This window comes from Narcine bancroftii, chromosome 5, assembly GCF_036971445.1.
Source record: "Narcine bancroftii isolate sNarBan1 chromosome 5, sNarBan1.hap1, whole genome shotgun sequence".
NCBI classification, from domain to species: Eukaryota; Metazoa; Chordata; class Chondrichthyes; order Torpediniformes; family Narcinidae; genus Narcine; species Narcine bancroftii.
Window position 1 is genome coordinate 4731611 of NC_091473.1, and position 25343 is coordinate 4756953.

The window sequence follows — 25343 nt, forward strand, 5'->3', positions numbered from 1 at the left end:
CTCCTATATTTTCTCTCTTGTCGTCTCTCTTAGTAACTTTATTAATATGGAGCGTGGTTTTTGGTTTGGTTGTGGCTTTGGTTTGGGCCCTTTCGCTTTCTATTTCCTCTTGTAGTTCTTCTGCTCCCAAGACTTGTGGGATCTATCTTTTTATAAATCCCTTTATGTCTGTCCCTTCTTCGCCTTCTTGTTCGCCCACTGTTTTTATATTGTGTCTGCTATAATTCTCCAACACATCAATTTTTTGAGTTAACAAACCTTGCATCTCCTTAATTTCCTTGTCTCTATCTTTCAGCCTTTCTTTTAATTCATCTCTAATTCCACAGCTGCCTGACTTTCTTCCACTTCACCTGTCCTTTTTCCTATTCTATGGCCAGCTCCATCCTCTGCATTCTCTCTTCTGCCTTTTCCATTTATTTAAATTGTATTGAATTCTGTCATTAAAATGTCTTTTGATGTCCTCATTTGTTCATCAAAATAATCCTTATCTATTAACTGCTTATCTTTTTTACCTTCTGCTTTCCCATGCAGGTCTTTGTCTTCCTCTTTTTCTTCCTTCTTTGGCTCCTTCTCTTGTCTTCTTATCGCCTCCCCTTTCCTCGATGTCACCTCCTCGACTCCCTCAGCTGCTTCAGCCGCGACCCACTGCTGAGTCCCTCTCCCGTCGGCATCTTCTTTGTTATGCGCACGCATGACTCCTCGTGCATGTGCAGTTGCGTTTCTTCTGGCTCTGCGAGCCATTTTTGCAGTCCGCTCCAGGAGTGGTCGCCACTCTGCTGGGCACCTGCCAGCTTTGGGACCTGGATGATCTCTTAATGGGAGCTCCCTGCTCCCGTGAACGGTTAAGGCCTACCTCTTTTCTTTCCGACATTTTTCTTTCTTTTTTGTCTGTCACTCTGCTCTTCTCCTTCTTTGGAGCCATCTCCTGGGCCTTCTTGGTTACTTTATCTTTCAGCTCCTCTATGTTTTCTTTACTCAGCTTTGGTTTTTTTTCCTCTTTTTTCATTTTCTCTGTGAAGGGCTAGTATTCCCCTACCAGCCACTACTCCATCACGTGACTTCCTTTGCTTCACATGTTTAAAGATAATTAAAAGTTAACTTTTGTTTCAGTAACCATTTGTCTTGGCGAATTTCTATTACTGCTGGGTTTTGGGGTCTTTTGGGCCCGACACAGTACAAGCACACAAAATAGCTTTTCTGTGAGCCATGGTGCACAGGACATAATAATTATATGTATACATTAAAAATAGAATACAAAATAAATGTGTATAAATATTTTGGAATGGTTTATTCATTTCCGAGAGATGCAAGAGAGAAAACTTGTGTGTAATATTAAAGCAAGCAGTCAAGGATTTTTGTGGAACAATAAATTGGATGGTGAAGGATTTATTATCATGTAATTCGATATTTGTGGCAGCATCATAGAGCAAACATGCGTACTATAACCATCTTGCAACATTACTATATAAAATAATAAAATAACAATAATATTGCCCGAAAAGTAAGGCAGTGTCTGCGGTTCATTGATCATTCAAGAATCTGATGGCAGCGGGGAAGAACCTGTCCTTGTGCCACCCAGTGCTCGTCTTTAGGCTCCTGTACTTTTTTTCCCCGATGGTAGCAGAGTGAAGAGGGCTTGGCCTGGGTGGTGGGGGGTCCTTGAGGATAGAGGCTGCTTTTTTAAGACACCGCCTCATGTAGATGTGCTCGATGGAGTGAAGTCTGGTGCCTGTGATGTCGCAGGCAGAGTTAACAACCATGGAATCCAGATATCTTAAGAAGGGCTCAGGCCTGAAGCATTAGAATCAGGAATTTACTCTTGTCCTGAGAGTTGGCGCCTCCATACCAGCCAGTGATGCAACCAGCCATGGTACACCTGTAGAAGTTTACGAGAGTCTTTGGTGACATACCGAATCTCCTCAGACACCTCACAAAGTACAGCTGCTGACGAGCCATCTTTGTGATTGCATCAACATGTAGGCTCCAGGACAGATCCTCGGAGATGTTGACACACAAGAATTTAAAGTTCTTGACCCTCTCCATTACTGAGTCCTCGATGAGGGCATGGTCATGTTCCCCAGACTCCCTCCTGAAGTCCACAATCATCTCCTTGGTTTTGCTGACGTTGAGTGCAAGGTTGTTGTCATTACACCATTCTCTCTCCCTCATGTTCGCTTCCTGATTACCGGTTATGATTCTGGTGACAACTGTGATGTTATCGGCAAACTTGTAGATACATTGGAATTGTGCCTGGCCACACAGTCATGGGTGGATAATGAGTAGTGCAATGGTTTAAGCATGTATCCTTGGGGTTAACCTGTGTTGATAGTCAGTGAGGAGGAGACATTGTTTCCAACTCGTACTGTATGTGGTCTTCAGATGGGAAAAAGTCAAAGATCCATTTACAAAGATGGATATAGTGGCCTAGAGTTTTTTAGCTTCTTGACCAGCACTGAGGGAATAATGGAATTGAAGACCAGGCAGTATTCAGTGAAGTACAGTCATATGTATGAGTTGCTGTTTTCGAGGTGACCCACAGCTGAGTGGAGAGCCAGCAATATTGCATCTGTTGTGGAGCGATTGCGACGATAGGTGAATTGCAGTGGGTCCAGATCTTTGCTTAGATACGTGTTAATTCTGGCCTGACCAACCTCTCAAAGGATTTCATCACAGTAGAACTTAGTGCTACTGAGTGATAGTCATTAAGGCAGCTCACTCTTCTCCTCTTAGGCACTGGGATGATCAATGCCCCTTTAAAGCAGGTGGGAACCTCTGACTGCAGATTGGTTGGTGCAGATTTTTGTTACCCTGTCAGGTACGTCTTTAGGGCCTGACACCTTGTAATGGGGTCAACCTCTTGAATGATGTTCTGATGTCGCCCTCAGAGACAGAGATCACAGGGTCCTCGGCCTTTTCAGGGATTCTAGTAGGCACTGTTTGGTGGTTCTTCCCAAAGCGGGCATAGAAGGTGTTCAGCTTATCGGGTAATGAAGCATCACAGCCATCTATAATGTTCGCCCTTGCTTTGTAGGCTGTAATGGCCTGCACTCTTGCCATAGCTGGTGTGTCTCTACCCCTGGCTTCCTCCAGAATTGCCACTTTGCTTCAGAGATGCCTTCTGCCATTGTATCTGGACTTCTTCTGAAGATTCCGATTTCCCCAGTCTTACACACCCTTTTTCTCACCCTCAGCAGGTTGTGAATTCTCTGATTCATCCAGGGCTTCTGGTTGGAGATCACCTGGTATGAGCACGTGGGCACACACTCATCCACTCAGGTCTTGATGGTCGATGATACCTGTTGCATATCCATTTAAGTCTATAGATGAATTACAGTTATACCAAAAAAAGATAAAGATCCTTTACAGGTTTCTTCTTATAGACCAATATCGCTGTTAAATGTAGATTATAAAATTGTAGCAAAAGCTATGGCTAATCGATTAGCTCAATATTTGCCTAAAATAATACATAGTGATCAAACAGGATTTATAAAAAAATAGATATGCATCAGATAATATTTTGCATTTAATAACTTTGATAAATAAATCTAAATCTCAGATGAATTATCCAATAGTGGTTTCGCTGGATGCAGAAAATGCTTTTGATAGAGTGGAATGGGAGTTTTTGTTTAAAGTACTTGAGAAATTTTGTTTTGGTTCTTCATTTATTGGATTGATAAAGGCTTTATATAATAGTCCGAAGGCCAGAATTGCTGTCAATGGGCAGATTTCAGAATCTTTTAATTTAACAAGGTCTACTAGACAAGGATGCCCATTGTCACCTGCTTTATTTGCTATAGTTATTGAGCCTTTGGCACAATTAATACGTCAAAATGAAAATGTTAAAGGTATGAGAGTTTTGAATGAGGAATATAAGATTAATTTATTTGCTGATGATGTTTTATTATATTTGGTGGATCCAGGTATTTCTTTACCAGCAATTCAAGAATCTTTAGAAATTTATGGTCAATTATCTGGTTATAAAGTAAATTGGACCAAAAGTGAAATTTTAACAATTTGTAAAAATGATTATTCAATGTATAAAAGTATTACAAATTTGAAGTGGACCACACAAATTAAATATTTAGGAATTAATGTTAATACGGAATTTCAAGATTTATATTCAATTAATTATCTTCCTTTAATAAAAAGGATTAAATTTGATTTGACTAGGTGGAAGGATTTGCCTTTGGGTCTATTAGAGAGGATTAATACTTTAAAAATGAATATTTTTCCCCAAATACAATATTTGTTTCAATCAATTCCTTATTTTTTAAATAAAAGTTTTTTTAAGGATCTATATAAAGCAATTAGAGACTTTTTATGGAAGGGGAAATTTCTGAGGGTAGCGATGAGAAAGCTGATGTGGGATTTTCAATTTGGAGGTTTAAGATTACCGAATTTTCAACATTATTATGAAGCAGCTCAATTTAAATTTCTTAGTGCATTAATGAATATGGATGATCCGCCCAGTTGGGCAAAGATAGAAATGGCGGTTATTTCAGAAAAATTTTCTCATGAATTTTTGTTTCGATGGAATAAAAATTTATTACGAACTGATGATGTCCCAATATTGAAGCATTTATTAAATTTATGGACAAGTAAACTTAATAAATTGGGGCTCAAAAATAAATGGTCTGGACGATTCCACTTGTTCCTTTTACAGTCTTCAATATTACTTTGAAACAGTGGGAAAGGAAGGGAATAAAAAATTTATCCGATTGTTTTTCTGAGGGATGTTTTTGTTCTTTTGATGAATTACAAAGGAAATTTGGAATTAGTGGAAACTATGTATTTGTGTATTATCAATTAAGATCTTTTGTAAAACAGATATGTGGTCGACATATGATTTTATTGCCTGATTCTAATTTTGAGGAATATGTACTTTCAATACCACAAAAGGGATATATATCTGATTTGTATTGTATTTTACAAGAAATTGATAGTAAAAAAGATTGGGATAAGGATAAGTTGAAATGGGAAAAAGATTTAGGTTTTATAATAGCTGAAGAAGCTTGGATGGAAATTTGTCAGAATAGTATTAGGAAATTGGTTAATGCTAGATTAGCGATGATTAATTACAATTTTATACATCAGCTATATTTAACTCCGGAGAAACTAAAAAAGTGGGTCTTAGTAAGTCGGATTACTGTTTTCGTTGTGACCAGACGGCTAATACTTTTTTGCATACTGTTTGGTTTTGTGATCGATTGCAACAGTTTTGGAAGGGTATTCAATCTATACTTAATAGTTTATATATTTGTCTTGTATTAGATCCTGGTATATTTTTATTAGGGAATATACAATCATTAATTGATTTGGGCCTACAAGATTATCAGATTTCTTTTATCTATTTAGCTTTAGCTGTGGCCAAGAAATGTATAGCTCTTACTTGGAAAGATAGAAATATATTAACTTTAGATAGATGGTATTTGGAGATGAAGTTCTGTTTGACTATGGAAAGGATATCTTTTTCAGTTCAGGATAGGATGTCTTTTTATAGGTTGAAGTGGACTCCGTTTGCTAAATATATGCATTTAAGTTTGATTTTAAAATGTTTTTAAGTTTGATATTTTAGTATTGATAATTTTTTTTGATGTTAGTATCTTTATTTGTTATGTTTTATCTTTTTATTGTTCATTATATAATTATTGTTCATTTTATTAACTCTTCACTCTTTCACTCTTTATTTTTGGGGGGGTTAGACTAACTTTAAGCTAGGTCATTAATGTTGTGTACTAATTTGGGGGGGGGGTTTAGTTTATTTAGTCTGCCGATATAGTATTGTAATTTTTATTATCTTATGTTTAATCTTTCTACTGTAACTTTCTATTTTATTCATGTTATAAAATCTTAAATAAAGTTTAAAAAAAAAAGTCTATAGATTATTTCTTGAATATGTTTCCGTCCACTGATTCTAAGCAGTCCTGCAGTCGCTCCTCCACCTCCCTCAACCCTACTTTCGCCATCTTCCCCACTGGTGCTGTGGTCCTCAGTCTCTGCTTGTACACCGGGAGGAGAAGTACAGCCAGGTGATCAGACTTGCTGAAGTGCGGTCATGGTATGGCTCGGTAAGGGTTCTTCATGGTGGTGTAGCAGTGATCAAGTGTGTTGGTTCCTCTGGACTCGCCTGTGACGTGTTCATAGTAGTTTGTCAGAAAATTCAGATTGGCCTGATTGAAGACCCCTACAATGATCGGGAAGGCATCAGGATGTACTGTCTTATGGCTGTTTATCACAGGGCTCAGTCCCTCCGGTGCCAGCCTGAGGTTATCCTGGGGTGGAATGTACATTGTGACCAGGATGATGGCAGTGAACTCCCTCGGCAGGTAGAATGGGCGACACTTGATCGCCAGATGATCCAGGTCAGGGGAACAGGATTGGAACAAGACCATCATGACCATCATGTACCATGATGAACTGATGATGACACAAATGCCGCCTCCCTGGTTTTTCCAGACGTCGGTGTTCGGTCAGTGCAATGTAGAGTGTAGCCCTTGTAAAGCACATCATGCAGTATTCTCTGATATTGAAGTCTCGCTTGGAGTTCTCCAAAGATTGTACATTGACCAGGAAGGTGGTAGGGGAGCGGAAGCCTCAGGTCCTGGCATATCCGTTTGACCTGTAGCCCCTCTTTGCGTCCACGTAGTCGGGTCTCCTTTACCTGGCTCATGGGTACGTTGCTGGAGTTGTTGTACCTGGTTGAGTGAGTTGTTGTTGTACCTGCTGGAGTTGTTGTTGCACCTGCTGGAGCTGGACGGAGATTGCTTATTCTGCCGGTTTTTCCGATTCCAAGTAATCTTAGGACCTCTGTACTGTTGGGTAAGTTTGATTTTGTTTTTCATCTTTGACTTTTAGGAGTTCTGAATGGGAATATTTGATCATACCCATCAGAGCTGCTTGCAAAGATTTACTAAAATGTTGCCTGGATTGCAGTTTCTAGAATACAAAGAAAGATTGAGGAGTCTGGGTCTTTATTCATTGGAGTGTAGAAGGTTGAGGGGCGATTTTATAGAGGTATTTAAAATTATGAGGGGGATAGACAGAGTAGATGTGAATAGGCTCTTCCCCTTCAGGGTAGGTGAGATTGGAACGAGGGGTCATAAGTTAAGGGTTAGGGGGGAAAAAGTTTAGAAGTAACATGAGAGGAAGCTTCTTCACTCAGAGAATGGTGGCTGAGTGGAATGATCTTCCGGAAGAGGTGGTTGCAGCAGGGTCTGTTTTGTCATTTAAGAGAAGGTTGGATAAGTGCATGAATGTGAGGGGATTGGAGGGTATGGACAGGGAGCGGGTAGGTGAGACTAGGGGAGTTTCACTTAAATCAGTGCAGATGAGAGGGACCGAGATGGCCTTTTTCCGTACTGTAATTGTTATATGGAAATCTCTGTAAGGCGCCATTTTGAAAACAACAACTTCTATTGGTTTCCATGGATGCTGCTTGACCTACCATGTCTAGTGCATGACAGGCAGATCCAACAAGTAGTCAAGAAGGCAAACATTACCTTCCTTTTCTTTAGAGATGCAGCACAGGTAACCGGCCTCTGCCACGCAAATAGCCCCAATTAACCCACAACCCTGTACATTTGGGAAGGGTGGGAGAAAATTGGAGCACTCAGAGGAAGCCCCACGCAAACATGGAGAGATTATGGAAACTGCTAGCAAGCGGCGCCAGATTCAAACCTGGGGCACTGGTGCTATAATTGTGTCGCGCTAACTGTGCTGCCTTTCGTGAAGAGAAGGGAGGCTTTGATACAGGGATCAGTGGGCTAATTCTTGGGATGACCCGGCTCTCCTGTCAAGAGAGGCAAGATGGCACGGTTGACATAGTAGTTGGTGCAACATCTTTATAGCGCCAGCGATTGGGACCAGGGTTCGGATCCCGAGCTGCCTGTAAGGAGTTTTTATGTTCTTCCTGTGTCTGCATGGGTTTTCCCCGGGGGCTCCAGTTTCCTCCCAAAATGTAGTAGTGATATAGGTTAATTTGGTGAAAATTGGGCAGCATGGACTCATGGGCTGAAATGGCCTGTTACTAGGCTGTATGTCTAAATCACTGGTTTTCAAGCCTTTTCTTTCCACACACATCCCACCTTAAGTAATCCCTATGTCATCGGTGCTCTGTGAGTTATAAGGGATTACTTAAGGTGGGATGTGTGTGGAAAGAAAAAGTTTGAAAATCACTGTTTGAATCGTACCTAATTGACTCGTTATGTGCATGGTTTCATAACTCCAAAGGAAATGGGCAATTTTTCTCAAGCAAAATATTTCAGTAACAATTGGGTCTAGAGCAGTGATTCTCAATCTTCCCTTCCCACTCACATCCCACCTTAAGCAATCCCTTACTAATCACAGAGCACTGATAGCATAGGGCAGGGGTGTTAAATTCAAATTTACGGAGGGCCAAAATTAAAAACTTGGACTAAGTCGAGGGCCGAACAAAATATTTATTGAAAATTTTCAACAACATCTGCATGCTTTCTCTTCTTTCAACATATGTAATGTTAAACTTTAGGATATAACTTTAGGAGGATAATGTTACAGGTCAGGAGTAGGTAGCTCAAGTTCACCCTTTGCTTGATCTGAGGGAAACATATTTGGTCCCTGTGGAGATGTAGTCAGCATTCACAGGCTGTGTCCATTTTGGCCTGCATCAGGACTCAGCATTTCCTGCTCACTCCTCAGGCTCTAGGCCTCTATTCACCCTCGACCCACCATCCCTCTACTTGACCAGTCCTTTACCCAACCTCTACTCACCCCTCACTCCACTCGCTCTGCCTCTACCCACCCCATCCTATACACGCCCCTCTACTGCCTCTCCCCTCAACCTATTCCTCCCTCTACCCATCTCTCACCTTCTAATCACACCTCCCCTACTCGCCCTGCCCCTCCCCTTTTACCTCTTCCCTATCCACCCCTCCTTCTACTCATCCCTCCCTCTAACTGCCCCTCGCACCACCATAACTTCCCCTGCCCATTACTCCTCACCTACACCCTATGCCCACCCCTGCTTGCCCACCCCTGCTTACCCACCCACTCAGGCCCAGCGCGCTGCCGATCAGCCTTTGCGGACAGCCACCATCTCTCTCTTCACGTGCAGGGCCGAACCAGCCGGCCCTGGGGTCCGCGCGGGTACAAGCGCTGAAGGCTGTGGCGACCGGGAGAAGTGCCCTCGCGCTGTGGAAGGGCCGTCCAGTGCCAGTCGCGCGGGGCTCGTGCTGCCCGGGGGCCGTGCGCAGCCTGCCATGCCCGTCATGCCGACAGGAAATCACAGGCGTTCGCCCATCCGCCGCACCGCTCGACAGGTGGGAGAAGTGACTGGTTTTGCGGGGAGCCTTCCAACTGGCTTGCCGGCTGATGACATCAACAGACTTCTGGTGTTACAATTTCTCGTGTTACAATGGAGAAGGATATGCAATGAAGGGGGAGGATGGTGGAGGTGACATTACCAAAAAACAGCATCAGTCTCGCTGCAGGGCGGGCCACCTCTAATACATTTTTGAAATGATCTTGCGGGCCAAATATAATTATATCGTGGGCCAAATTTGGCCCGCGGGCCAGAGTTTGACATGTGTGGCATAGGGATTATTTAAATTGGGATATGAGTGGAAAGAAAAAAGGTTGGAAATCACTGATCTAAATTAAGACAGTTTAGGTGAGCATTTTTTGTTCTGAATCATCAGGGACAACCCAAGTTTAATGTATAAGATCATAAGGGGGGAAACGAGCAAAATTGCAGATGCTGGAAAATGGGAGCAACGCACAAAATGCCGGAGGAACACGGCAGGTAACACACCATCTGCGGAAGGTAACAGACCGTTTTTGAGCTTCGGCCTGAAATGTTGATCGCCTTTTGCAGTGTGGTTCTCAACCTTTTTCTTTCCACTCACATCCCACTTTAAATATTCCCTATGCCATCGGTGCTCTGTGATTGGTAAGGGTTTGCTTAAGGTGGGATGTGAGTGGAAAGGGAAAGTTGAGAATTATTACTAAAATATTTTGCTTGAGAAAAATTGCTATTTGTCCATTTCCTTTGGAGTTGTGAATCCGTGCACATAATGAGTCAATTAGGTATGATTAAAACAGTGATTTTCAAATTTTTTCTTTTCACCCACATCCCACCTTAAGTAATCCCTCACCAATCACAGAGCGCGTGTGGCATGGGGAATACTTAGTGTAATGTGAGTGGAAAGAAAAAGGTTGAGAACCACTGATCTATTGCCTTCCATGGATGCTGCCTCTCCCACTGGTGTCCTCCAGCATTTTCTGTGTTGCTGAAGATCATAAGGGGCAGGGGTTGAGATGTTTTCATGTGTGCAAGAGTCACAAACCTTAATCATGTTACGGTAAGCCCCCAGGTTAAGAATGTCTGACTTACAAATGGACTGTGCACAGCTTCAGTGGTTTGTTGGCCTGAGGAAGGAGAACGCCGTCCGCCATTTTAAAGTTGGATCACGTTGCCGTTAACAGTGTTGAGTGTGTGACTTTGTATTTGGCTTAAAATGTTCTCTTATTTACCCTTGTAACCGTGCCTCCAAAGTGTAAATCCGATGCTGGTGATGCACCTTTTCCAACTTAATTACAGACTTGGGAATGGATCTTGTTTATAACCCAGGGACTGTCTCTGTTTTAAATTGACAAGAGGGAAAGGTACCAACCCCCATCTTGACAACATTTTACAGTCCGGTCTGGCTCCATCATTGTGTGATATGCTAGAGGCAAACCATCAGACTGGAAGTCAATACAGAGGATCATTAAAACGGCCGAGAAGATCACAGGATTGCCCTTTCCTCCACTGACCGGGCCCATTGCTTCAATAGGGCTCAAATAATTATTGAGGACCCTTCCCATCCAGCACACAATAGGGGCTACATCAAAATCAGGACTGCCAGTCTGGAAAATAGCTTCTTCACGTAGGTTGTGGGATTAATGAACAGAGTAAATAATCCTAAAATATTTATGTACAGTAAATCCCCTGGTATCCGGCACCTATGGGGATTGGTAGATCCCAGATAAGTGTATTTTCCATTGCTTAAAACTTACTCTTACAATGTCTAACTAATACACAGACATTAAGAATAAAAAGTTTAAAAGAAGAACTACACTGTACTTAGACTGAACAAACTTCACTTCATGAATCTACAAACCGTAAAGCATTTTACTTTATTTTCAGTCACGCTCTTTGAAAACATTTAACTATCTGCAGGTTCCTCCCCCCACCCACGGAGCCTCCTGAAAGATGAACAATAACATTATAGATAATTAAACCCCCCCGGCTCCCAATTTTACAGATAGCACCTGTGTCTGGGGTGACTCTTTCTAAGCAGGGATAAGGAGATACTTTAGGAGTGTCACCCCAACTGTGAGCAGCATCAGCCAGTTCTTCATCCTGGGTGACACCATTGCTGTTTCACATAACTTTATTCAAACAGCTGCTATAAGCAAAGCACAACTAAGATGTGAATAAGATGTTTCCCTTGGTGGGTGAATCCAGGACAAGAGGGCACGGTCTTAGAATTAGAAGGTACCCATTTAAAATAGAGATAAGGAGAAATTTCTTTAGCCAGAGGGTTGTGGATTTGTGAAACGCGTTGCCATATACAGCTGTGGAGGCCGGATCATTGGGGGAGTTTAAGGGGGAGATTTATGGGTATCTAATTAATCAGGGTACCAAGGGATATAGGGGAAAAGGCTGGAAATTGGATCTAGATGCCGGAACGGCTTAGCTCAGGGTGGAGTTGTGGAGCAGACTCGAAGGGCTGAATGGCCTACTTCTGTTCCTTTATCTTGTCATCTTGTGAAGGCACTCCGCTGGCTGAATATTGGCTCCCATCACCAAAGGTTGTTGTGTTACTTCAGAGAACATTTACTTTTACAATTTTACCTGTTATTCTTATTTTCTTTTTTAAAAATGTATTTTCCTTTTTTTTGCTTGGCTGCTTGAGATTGTCTGTTGCATGAATTCTGGGTTTTACTGCACATTAAGTTATATTTGTATGTATATATGTGATTATTATGTGCTTGTACATTGTGAGTGTATGTGTGTGCACCGTGATTTGGAGAAGCAGTGTTTCATCTGGTTGTGTGTAGTCAGAAGATATTAAACTTGAAGTGGGCATAAATTTCTCCAAATCTGTAGCGAATCTCCGGAATTCTCTTCCTCCGCGGGTGGTTGAGGCCTGAATGTGAGGTGGAGATGGATAAATATTTGAAAGATTAAGCCAAAGATAAAGAATCCCAGCCAACACAGATGAGGCATGCATGTATGGAACGGTTGGGGTGGCTTGGCTTGAGAAGTCTGGGACCAACTCCTGCATCTATTTTCATGTGTTCATGTAAGGGAAGTGCAGTTTAAGTAGTATGTGTGCACTTCCAAAATCCTTTTGGTAAGATATCATGCAGGAGGTTTCTCACTGAGACATAAGCCCATGAAAAATGGCTGCCAGAGCCCCTGTAACAGCAGCGCTGCCGCTGGTGAGGACCCGTGAGGAGCAGAGATACAGCACTCCCGCAGCATCCAACCACCCAGTCAACTGCCGTCAGCTCCACCCAGGCTTTGAACGGCTTGTTAAAGGAGCCAAAGGTAGTTTGCGCCCAAGATGGCGGCACCTCTGATCGGCAGCAACCACCAGGGGTTGCAGACTCCAGGGGAGCAGAGGACTGGCACCAGGGCACCAGAAAATGGGAAGATCACCCTCCCGCCTGAGAAGGAGAAGCAGAGGAGATGGCCCACGGGAATGGTGACCATGGAGCGGACCAGTGAGGGGGCTCTGGTTGAAAGACCATGCCTGCAACGGGCTGCTGGGGACTCGGGGCGAGGAACCCACGGAGGCTGTGCGCTGCTGGAGACTGCTGTTGGGGGACTCACGCCGGGCTGTGGACTGCTGGAGTCTGTCTTGAAACTGGCTAATGCGGTACCAGGTAACTGAACCAGGATGCGAGTGGGTGCCAAAAGCACTGAAGGGTTCCTGACCGTGTCAGAGGTAGGGATCTGGAGCTCGGGCTGCCAATGGTTTGGACTGGACTCTGTGGCTGTAGAAGCACTGGGGCGAATCTACTAAGACTCGTTGACTCTGGGGTGACTCTCTTGCTTGTAAGAGGCATTTCAGGCAATTTCTGCCGATAGTGAATCTGTCTGCCTTACAGCAAGGAAAAGCAAATTCATGTAATATTACACTGGTTTATTATAATGACAATAAATTGAATCTTGAAATACAAATGGGTGAAGGATGAGGACAGAAAATTGGCTGATGGTGAATCTTTGAAACTCGATCCTTGGATTCATTTCAGATATCTGGGCATTAAATGAAAGGAGGGAGATGGGGTTTATCCAGGAAATGTAGTGTGAAAGATCAGGCCCAATCTTGATGAAAAGCAGGCCTGGAGTTAAACAATTTAATGATAGAGCTTATTGTGATATACGTTGTATAGGATGCATTGAAATTGTTGCTGCAGCCAAGAAGATGCTTTGTTTTAAAAAATGGTAATAGTGTACATTAAATTAATAATAAATGCAAAAGATAGGTAGACAATGTCCACAGTTGACATAGTGCAAGAAAAAAGTGGTGTGTAGTAGCCCGCGGCCCACTCTGCGGGCCAACACAGGAAGTGGCCGTCGAACGCGGTGACCGAGCAGGCAGCTCGCTGGATGAGAGATGCGCTCCCATAGACCACAGAAATAGCAGTCAAATCGACCGATCACCGCCAGCGGATTGCAGAGGGTACAGTCCGGCCCTGTGGATACGGGACAGCCTATCGGCAGCCAACCACGCCCTGGCGGTGATGTGCCCGGCTGCCTATAACAGGCAGAGCTGCAGCCCAATAAAGTTGTGTCGACTACCCTCCCTTCATGTGAGAGTCTTCTATCTTTAACCTCGAGCTCTAACCACATTATATCTTGAGCTACAGCCGTAGCGGCCCTCTATAGTGTGATAATAATAACACAGATAGTCAATTTTTTGTGGTGTCCATGGTTAGTGTGGTTAGTGTAAGATGGGGAGGTTCAGGATCCTGATAACTGTTGGACAGAAACTGTTCTTGAACTCCGAGGCACTGGTTTTCAGGTCTCTGTACTTTCTGCTTGTAGGTAGCAGCGAGGGAAAAAGTTGTGGCCAGGGAGATGGGGGTCCTTTATGAGGATGGCACTATTAGTCATGCTCTTGCTTTGTTGCGGATGTGGAGCCGCATGCAACGTAGATGGCTCTTGACCGCCCTCTGGAATGACGTTGTACACCACAAAGGTGCAGAGCATTGGGAATGCGTATCTTGCTGGCAGCGCTCACATTTTCCATGCAAATAGTGCAAGGGGCAAAATGAAAAGCAGCAGGAGGGCAACATCCGCGAGGCTCTCTGCAGGTTGGAGGAATAGGATTGGAAAGCGGTGCTTTTTAAACCTCGTAGAAGGATAGATAAAGGGGCTCGAGGGCAATTTCAAGGGGCTCCTACAGAAATGTCACCCTACTGAGAATGGAACAGAGAGGGCATTGCAGAGATCCTGAAGTGTACTAATTGGAGTAAACCAGTTCCATCTCTAACCTTGTGATTCTATTTTCAGGGTTATAAACGCAGGAAAAAGTATTTACAATGAAGATCAGGCAACATGTACACCTATCATTCTCAAAAGAAGAGTCAGTAATGTTGAGGACTGGGTCTTACTTTGTCCAAGTGAAGACATGGTATGTATCGAAGGGGACATGGGCTTTTCTTGATTGTTTTTGTACAGCTCTGCTATCCAGCTTCCAAATGGGATGTATACAAATAACTCGTTAAAGGAAAGCAGCTCATTTGAGTAAAGCTCGAGGGGAAGTTCTTTCCAGTTTGAGCTGATGTTACATAAACTGTTGTTGGAAAGTTACAGATAAGATCATACTCGTGTTGACCTGCAGGAAAAGTACAGAATAGCACCCCACTGTTACAGCACCAGCGACCCGGATTCGAATCCTGTGCTGTCTGTAAGGAGTTTGTATCTTCTCCCCATGTCTGTGTGGGGTTTTCCCCCCTGGGGGGGTCTGGTTTCCATCCACCCCTTCAAAACATACGAGACCTGTTGGTCAATTGGGTGTAATTGGGTGGCACAGGCTCATGGGCCAAAAGGGCCTGTAACCGTGCTGTATGTCTTTTTTTTTTAATTATAAAAGATTTGGACAATTCCTCCTAGTCTAAACAAAATATTTGAGCAAGTCTGCAACAGCAAACAAGCTGGAGAAACTCAGCAGGTCACGTAGCATCCATGGATACTTAACAAAGGGTCTAGGCCCAAAACGTTGGTCACCCTTTACTTCCTGTGGGTGCTGCGTGACGGGTTATATTAATACGATTATCAATAAATATGTTTTTAAAAGAGATTGTGGGGGTCACTTTACAAACAGAGTAACACTTCACAAAAATCTAATTTAAAATGCAAAACCTTTGCTGATGCGAGACGTTGAGGCTCCAATTGGCTTTGCAGAAAACAATGGAACTGCTTTGGAAAGAACTTTAAGAGCTGGTGCAAATAGAAAAGTCCAGGGTCAAGTGCTGATGAGATCTTTCAAAGATTGGGTTTTGAGCCTGGAGAGAGGTTTTGGTTTTTACAAGTTGTTACAAGATCAAACCAGCAACCACAAAGAAGGCATATCACACAGGGGTAAAGCGACAAGATCTCCATCCTCAACCGATGGTCAGAACACTTCCAATCTCTTTTCAGTGCCAACCGCTCAGTCCAAGATTCCGCCCTGCTCCAGCTCCCTCAACACCCCCTAAGGCTAGAGCTGGATGAGACATATAAGGCAATTGAACAACTGAAAAGTGGCAAAGCAGCAGGTATGGATGGAATCCCCCCCCAGAGGTCTGGAAGGCTGGCAGCAAAACTCTGCATGTCAAACTGCATGAGTTTTTCAAGCTTTGTTGGGACCAAGGAAAACTGCCTCAGGACCTTCGTGATGCCATCATCATCACCCTGTACAAAATCAAAGGCGAGAAATCAGACTGCTCAAACTACAGGGGAATCACGCTGCTCTCCATTGCAGGCAAAATCTTCGCTAGGATTCTCCTAAATAGAATAATACCTAGTGTCGCCGAGAATATTCTCCCAGAATCACAGTGCGGCTTTCGCGCAAACAGAGGAACTACTGACATGGTCTTTGCCCTCAGACAGCTCCAAGAAAAGTGCAGAGAACAAATCAAAGGACTCTACATCACCTTTGTTGACCTCACCAAAGCCTTTGACCCCGTGAGCAGGAAAGGGCTTTGGCAAATACTAGAGCGCATCGGATGCCCCCCAAAGTTCCTCAACATGGTTATCCAACTGCACGAAAACCAACAAGGTCGGGTCAGATACAGCAATGAGCTCTCTGAACCCTTCTCCATTAACAATGGCGTGAAGCAAGGCTGTGTTCTCGCACCAACCCTCTTTTCAATCTTCTTCAGCATGATGCTGAACCAAGCCATGAAAGACCTCAACAATGAAGGCGCTGTTAACATCCGGTACCAAAAGGATGGCAGTCTCTTCAATCTGAGGCGCCTGCAAGCTCACACCAAGACACAAGAGAAACTTGTCCGTGAACTACTCTTTGCAGACGATGCTGCTTTAGTTGCCCATTCAGAGCCAGCTCTTCAGCGCTTGACGTCCTGTTTTGCGGAAACTGCCAAAATGTTTGGCCTGGAAGTCAGCCTGAAGAAAAGTGAGGTCCTCCATCAGCCAGCTCCCCACCATGACTACCAGCCCCCCTACATCTCCATCGGGCACACAAAACTCAAAACGGTCAACCAGTTTACCTATCTCGGCTGCACCACTTCATCAGATGCAAGGATGGACAACGAGATAGACAACAGACTCGCCAAGGCAAATAGTGCCTTTGGAAGACTACACAAAAGAATCTGGAAAAACAACCAACTGAAAAACCTCACAAAGATAAGCGTGTACAGAGCCGTTGTCATACCCACACTCCTGTTCGGCTCCGAATCATGGGTCCTCTACCGGCATCACCTACGGCTCCTAGAACGCTTCCACCAGCGTTGTCTCCGCTCCATTCTCAACATTCATTGGAGCGCCTTCATCCCTAACATCGAAGTACTCGAGATAGCAGAGGCCGACAGCATCGAGTCCACGCTGCTGAAGATCCAGCTGCGTTGGGTGGGTCACGTCTCCAGAATGGAAGACCATCGCCTTCCCAAGATCGTGTTATATGGCGAGCTCTCCACTGGCCACCGTGACAGAGGTGCACCAAAGAAGAGGTACAAGGACTGCCTAAAGAAATCTCTTGGTGCCTGCCACATTGACCACCGCCAGTGGGCTGATATCGCCTCAAACCGTGCATCTTGGCGCCTCACAGTTCGGCGGGCAGCAACCTCCTTTGAAGAAGACCGCAGAGCCCACCTCACTGACAAAAGACAAAGGAGGAAAAACCCAACACCCAACCCCAACCAACCAATTTTCCCCTGCAACCGTGTCTGCCTGTCCCGCATCGGACTTGTCAGCCACAAACGAGCCTGCAGCTGACGTGGACATTTACCCCCTCTATAAATCTTCGTCCGCGAAGCCAAGCCAAAGAAAGAAAGGTGAACAATTACTTTACTAACAAAAATTCACCTTCAAATTTTAATTCAAAATCCCCCCCTTTATAACAATGCCCACTGGTTACTATGCAAATTTCTATAACAGTGTAAAACTAATAAATTCCCCAGCCTAAATATAACATATATAATCAAAGTCTGTTATATTTCCAACCAGCCCACAGAAAAATGCTTAGACACAAAACAAACACAAAGCACACAAGACTCACAAAACTTGGATTACAATCGAAGTAAAGATCGTAAGCAAAATTCAGTTTGTTTGGTAAAATGAAGCCAAAAGATCTTTTTTAGAGAGAGAGAGAGAGAGCACAAAATTCGAAGTTGTCTTCTTGTGTTGCTTGCAGAAAGAGGAACAACTGGCTTGGTCTGGATCCTTCTGGCTGCCTTCGAAATGTTCATCCCTTTTAAAATGCCCAACATTCTAAACTTCCTCCCAGACAATGACTCATGCTCTGGGCCTCCTTCCACTTCACAGCCACACCCAGTGGTGGTATGTCTTCCAAGTCCAGATATTTCATCTTCTGCACATGGCCAGTCCGTCTCCCACTCTCTCGGCAGTCCACCTTCACCTTGGCTTTCTAAGGCAAACTGTCACTTTCCAACACAAAGTCACACAACACATAGGCCAATACACAACACAGAACTCTGTAACAAAGCAGAGAGAAGAAAGAACAAACCAGATTCTTCTCTCGGGGGGAGAGAGAAGTGAGTTCTACAGTAGGAGTTAAGTCTGCAGCAAGACAAGCTGGCAGCTTGTTGAAAGACCCCATTTTGAAGACAGGTTGTGAGTTCTGAGTTCAGGCTGTTCAAAACCCTTGTGGTCCTTACAAGAGGAAGTGGCTAGAGTGTTTCTCCTGAAATAAGGGAAGCAAGAGGAACTCTGTGGTGACCTGAAAGAAGAGATTATCATTTGGAAAACTCACGATGGGGCAAGTTTCTTCGGCAAGACACTGAAGTGACTGGAGAAAATCAGTTTGTGTGTGTCCAACAAGCAACAAATATCTCTCTGAAACCAACAAGAACCTTCCTGAGTGGTAACCATTTACCTTTAAGCACTAAAGCCTGGCAGAGATTCATAAATGTTGAATTCTGTGCACAGAATAAGAACTTGGAGAAATGAGAAGTGAATGATTGGATTGTGAAACAAAGGACTTTCCTGAACATATGCACATTGCATACACGTGTGCTTAGAACTAGAAGGGGGTTAAGTTAGGTTAATAGTAATACATTAAAGTTTGATCCTGTTTTTATGTTTAAAGAAAATTAAAAGCAACTTTTGTTTAAGTAACCATTATCTTGATTAATTTCTATTGCTGCTGTGTTTTGGAGCCCTCTGGGCTCGTAACAACAGCCCTGAGATTCTTCAGCACATTTGGGTACTGCCCTCAACCCCAGAGTCTGCAGACTTTCTTGATTAACTCAATTGAGCAAGATTTACTACATGTATTTAATTCCTTGGGCTACCTCACTCTTAGACCACACACGGGGCTAAATGGAGTAAGAATGAATTTTCAGGCAATCAGTCTGATCCAGATGAATTTCTCCCTTTTGTGTTTAAATTGACCTTTGGGCCAAAAAAGTTTCCATTGTCTGCTTTATCCACCAGGTTCATCTGGCTGTGATTCCCTATTACTTCTACAATTTCATCATTCTTTGCCTTGGTTATTGTGGGCGAACTAAATTCTGCTTTCTGTGTAATTTGACAGGAACAATTTTTGCAAGTTTATTCAGCTAATTTTTGCTTTTACTAAGCGATCCTATTGTATAAATAATATTTTTGAGGGGTTGATCTATTAGCCACTGTAGTTGCACTAGGCGCGCAGTGAGTGAAAAAACCACGCAGAGACGAAAGTGTGTTGAACCAACTGACTTTAATAGAACTCTCGTACGTGTTTAAATCCTTTGGAACCCGATGACTCTTGTGACTCCTGGGACCTTTATGATGTCAGCCGCCAGGCTGTGGGCTTGCCCCGCACCCAGAGCTCTCACAGTCAGATCTGCCGTGGACTTGCCCGCAACTCCGTGTGTTGTGTGGGTGAGCTGCCAAACCACACAACTTATACACACATCAAAAATAGTCTATTTATTATGTCTTCCCTTTAGAAGGCAATACCCAACACGTGGAGCTAGCATGTTTTGAACATGAAAGGAATCGTTTGTCACTTTTATTGTTGTGCAAAGGGGATCATTATCCTCGTATGTTGTAAAACATGTAGACTTCTACAAGACATCGGTACAAAGTGAAAGGAGGAAAGTTTAAGGACGACGTCAGGGGTAAATCTTTTAAACAAAAGTAAAACACAAAAGTCTGTGGACACCATGGTTGAAGTAAAAACCAATGCTGGAGAAACTCAGCAGTTTGTCCTTTATACAGCAAAGATAAAAAATGCATACGCAACATTTCGGGCTTGAGCTCTTTGTCAAAGTACAGAAAAGTGTCGGCATGCGTTCAAAGAAAAGGGTAAGGGGGAAGCGTGGTCGCAAAGACAGGAGGTAATAGGTAGAGAAGGGAAGGCAGGCACAGCAGGGATGGAGGGATGACTGGGTGATAGAGAGGGATGGAGGTGGAGGGCTGATGGGGGAAGGGAAGGGAGGGGGAAGTGGTTTTGGTGGGACAGTACACATGCCTTGCACAGACATGAGAATGGGAGTGTGACGCAGACAGAGTGAAGGTTCTCAGCAAAGCGATCTCCCAATCTGAGGTTGGGAGAGATTTTTAAAAATATGAAGGACATGGGTTAAGGGTGAAAAGGGGAGAAGATTAAAGGCAACATCAGGTGGAATGTCTTCCCACAGAGAGAGGTGGGGGTGTGGAACAAGCTGCAAGCTGAAGTGGTGAATGCGGGCTCAATTTTGACATTTAAGAAAAATTTGGACAGGTATGTGGATGGGGTTGGGGTATGGAGGGATATTGTCTGTTTACAGGTCGGTGCAATGAGGCAGAATAATAATTTGGCATGGACTAGAAGGGCTGTTTCTGTACTGTATTGTTCTCTGGTTCTAAAACTTTGACTGCCTCAATTGGAATGCTATGTTCAGTTCCTGCTGCCATGTTTTCTGAAGGATGTGAATTAGAACATAACAACAATGTACAGGCCTTTCAAGCTGGTTCATGGGGGAAGCATTGTTACAAGGATGGATGAGGGAGTCTGGGCTGTTCTTTTTGGAGAAGAGAAGGCAAAGGGAAATGCAGCAAAGGATGAAAGGTTTGGATGGCAGGGCTCAATGATCAGAGGTCACTGGCATAAAATAAAAGTGGAAGAGTATTTAAGAATGACATGATGAAGTGTGTGGTCAGACCAGGAGTGCATTGCTTGCAGACGTGCCAGAAGCAGGTTTCATTGTGAACTTTGTGAGAGGAAATGGAAGAACAAGCTCTACAACTTCCCTAATATTGACTGGCATCTACTGACTGCAAGAGGGATAGATGGGGCTGAATTTGTCAGGTGTGTACAAGAAGGACTCCAGCTGAGGAGAGGAGAGGCCACACTGGATCTGGTTCTGGGGAATGAACCTGGACCTCTTGGTGGGGGAACATTTTGGTGAGAGAGACCTCAAATCCCTTAGCTTCAACATAGTTATGGAAAAGGAAATAAATAGTCAAACTGGGAAAGTGCTTTAACTGGAGGAAGAACTAATTATGAAGGGTTGAGGCAGGAACTGGCAAAAGTAAATTGGAAATAGATGTTTAAGGGTGAAAGCACAGAAGAAATGTGAAGGAAGTTTAAGGACAACTTGTGCAGGGTTCAAGATAATTTTGTCCTGCTGGGACAAGGAAAAGATCGTAGGAGAAGGAAAACAGATCAGGCAACAATTCAAGAGGAAGAAGGAAGCATGCATTAGATATAGGAAGTAGGATATTGGAAGGGCTCATGAGAAGTATATGGTAGCCAGGAAGGAACTTAAGAAAGGACTTGGGATAGCTCGAAGGGGACATGAGAAGGCCTTGGCATGTAGAATTAAGGAGAACCCCAAGGCATTTAATGTGAGGAACAGAAGGATGATGAGAATGAAGGTGGGGGCACTAAAAGATAAAGGAGGCAGCATGTGCCTGGAGGCAGAAGAGGTTGGATAGGTCCTAAATGAATACTTTGCTTCAGTATTCACAAGAGAAAAGGACCTTGATCACAGTGAAGTCAAAATTGAACAGGTCTGTATGCTGGACAGTGGAGATTAAAAACATCAAGATTGATGTGGGATGGATGTGATATACCCCAGGCTGCTGTGGGAAGTGAGAGAAGAGATAGCTGGGACAGTAGCTATGATCTTTAAATCCTCTTTGACCACAGGAGAGGTGCCAGATTATTGGAGAATGGCAAATGCAATTTATAAAAGGTAATGGGAATAAAAAATCCTGGGAATTATAGATCGGTGAGTCTTCCATCAGTGGTGTGTAAACAAATGGAGAAGAATCCTAAGGATAGGACCTATGAACATTTGGAAAAGTACCGTCCACTTAAGGATAGTCAGCACGGCTTTCTGAAGGGAAAGTCATGTCTCACAAGTCTAATTGAGTTTTTTGAGGAGGTAACAAAGAAACTGATGAGGTAGACACTGGTGGTAGATGAGATCTACATGGATTTTAGTAGGGAATTTGACATAGTCCCCCATGAGAGACTCATCCGGAAAGTCATGAGTTATAGGATCAGTGGAAAATTGGCTGTATGGATAAATAATTGGTTTGTAGGAAGAAAGCAGAGAGTAGTAGTGGAAGGTAAGTATTCTGCCTAGAGGTCGGTGACTAGTGGAGTACTGCAGGGATTTGTTCCGGGATCCCTGCTCTTTGTGATTTTTATAAATTATCTGTATGAAGAGGTGAAAGGATAGGTCAGTAAGTTTGCAGATGACACGAAGGATGGAGGAGTTGTGGATGGAGCTGAAATTTGTCCAAGGTTATAAGAGGATAAAGACGGGATGTAAAATTGGGCAAAAAAGTAGCAGATGGATTTCAATCCAGATAAGTTGAGTTCATGCATTTTGGAAGGACAAACCAGAAGGCTGGATAACAGGGTTAATGGTTGGTTACTTAAGAGTGTGGATGAACAGAGGGACCTTGGGGTTCAAATCCATGCATCCCTCAAGGTTGCTGCACAGGTTGATATGATAGTTAAGAAGGCCTATGGGATGCTGTGCTTCATTAATAGAGGGACTGAATTCAGGAGTAGGGAGGTCATGTTACAACTCGACAAATCATTGGTGAGACCACACAGAGTATTGTGTTCAGTTCTGGTCATCTCATTATAGGAAGGATGTAGAAGCTATGGAGAGGGTACAGAGGAGATTTATCAGGATGTTATCTAGATTGGGAAACAAGTCTTTTGAGGCAAGGTTAGCAGAGCTGGGATTTTTCACTTTGGAGTGTAGAAGGATGAGAGGAGACTTGATAGAGGTCAATAAGATTATGAGAGGCATAGATAGGGTGGACAGCCAGCACCTGTTTCTCATGGCAGGATCAGCAAACATCAGAGGATATATGTTCAACATTAAGGGATGGAAGTTTAGGGGAGAAGTCAGGGGTAAGCTTTTTTTTTGTTACACAGAGTTGTGGGAGCTTGGAATGCTTTGTAAGGGATGGTGATGGAGGCTGAAACATTGGGGGTATTTAAGAGACTCTTAGACAGGAACATGGATGAAAGGAGAGTAAAGGGTTATGGGGCAGGGAGGGTTTAGGTTTTTTTAAAGCAATATATGGGACAGCACAACATGGAGAGCTGAAGAGCCTGTACTGTGCTGTAGTGTTCTATGTTCTAAGGCAGTGGTTCTCAACCTTTTTCTTTCCACTCACATCCCACTTTAAGTATTCCCTATGCCATCGGTGCTCTGTGATTAATGAAGGATTGCTTGAGGGTGGGTGGGAAGGGAAGATTGAGAACCAATGCTCTAGACTTAATTGTTAATGAAATATTTTGTCATTGGCTCATTTCCTTTGGAGTTATGAAACCGTGCACATAATGAGTCAATGAGGGACGATTAAAACAGTGATTTTCAAACTTTTTCTTTCTACTCATATCCCACCTTAAGCAATCCCTTACTAATCACAGAGGACCCATGGCATAGGGATTACTTAAAGTGGGATGTGAGTGGAAAGAAAAAGGTTGAGAACCACTGCCTTAGAACATAGAACACTACAGCACAGTACAGGCTCTTCAATGATCTAAGGCAGGAGAGAGTGATGGAACCAGATGGTTGCTCCACTGGAGCACAGGTGAAGACATAGAGGTTGATGGCCTCCTCTGCTGTGTAACTATTCCACGATTGGGTGAGCACTCACAGGAGACCAAGCAGTTTACACGTATTTTATTTTGTGTCCGCAGCAAAACGATGAGATCGTGGCCACCTACTGGGGATTGTTTGATGGGCATGGCGGTCCCATGGCTGCAATCCAGACTTCCAAACACTTGCACCACTGCATCAAAGATCAGCTGGAGGAAATATTTGACGTTATCAGCAACCCCTCCAGCATTCCTCCCCCAATGCATCTTGAGGAACACAAGGGCAAGGCAAGATATGCAAAGGAGAAAAATATCAGTATTGAGAATGTGATTAAAGGTGCAGTGGAAATTGCCTTCAAAAAATGTGTAAGTTTATGAGCAGATGTGTGTGTGTCTGTCTGTCTCTCTTCCACCCCCCCCCCCACCCCCTCCCTCCAGAAGCTTAAAAAAGTACAACACAGAAAACAGGCAATTCATCCCTTCTAGTCTGTGCCAAAATGTCATTCCTCTTGACCCACTGAACTGCACCTGTTCCATAACCCTCCAGAACTCTCCCATCCATGAATCTATCCAATTTATTCTTAAAACCTAAGAGCAAGCCCGCATTTACCACCTCGTTCTAAACTCCATGCACTCTCTAAGTGAAGAAGTTCCCCCTAAACCTTTCACCCTAAAGCCATGTCCTCTCATATTTATCTCTCCTAATCTAAGTGGAAAGAGCCTACTCACATTTACTCTGTCTATACCCCTCATAATTTTGTAAACCTCATCAAATCTCCCCTCATTCTTCTGCTCTATAAAGAATAAAGTCCTTGCTGATCCAATTTATCCACATCATTGATATAGACAACAAACAACAATGGCCCCAGCACCGATCCATGGGGCCCACCACTAGTCACAGGCCACTAGTCTGAGAAGCAATCATCCACTACCACTCTGTTTTCTCCCATTCAGCCAATTTCAAATCTAGTTTACAACCTCTCCATGGATACTTAATGTCAGAATCTTCTGAACTAACCTCCTATGTGGGACCTTGTCAAAGGCCTTACTAATGTCCATGTAGACACCATCCACAGCCTTTCCTTCATCTATTTTCTTGGTAACCTCAAAAAACTCTATAAGATTAGTTAAACACGACCTACCACGCACAAAGCCATGTTGACTATCCTTAATCAGCCCTTGGTTGTCCTGATCTCTGAGAACACCCTCCAATAATCTATCCACTACTGACGTCAGGCTCTCTGGCCTGTAATTTCCTGGTTTACTTTTGGAGCCTTTTTTAAAGAACTGAATCATATGAGCTACCCTCCAATCCTCTAGCACCAGACTCATGGCTAAGGACGTTTTAAATATTTCTGCCAGAGCCCCTGCAATTTCTACATTAGCCTCCCTCAGACCTTATCATGTCAGGCCCAGAGGATTTATCTATCTTTATTCACGGTAAGGCAGCAAGCATCTCCTCCTCTGTAATCCCTACACTCCTGTTTGTTTCCCTTCCTTCCTTATGCCAGTTTCCTCAGTAAATACTGATGCAAAAAAACTATTTAAGATCTTCTCCCAACTCATGAGGCTTCACACAGACGATGA

General features: G+C 43.5%; 1 protein-coding gene across 1 annotated transcript in view; it reads left to right on the forward strand.

Moving 5' to 3' along the window:
• LOC138763045 (protein phosphatase 1M-like) overlaps positions 1-25343 on the forward strand; it is a 69201-nt gene that overhangs the window by 21020 nt on the left and 22838 nt on the right. Inside the window, exons 2-3 of the mRNA XM_069936591.1 lie at positions 14546-14666; positions 23859-24122. Of these exons, the coding sequence (XP_069792692.1) occupies positions 14546-14666; positions 23859-24122 (385 nt within the window). The remainder of the gene's footprint in view (positions 1-14545; positions 14667-23858; positions 24123-25343) is intronic.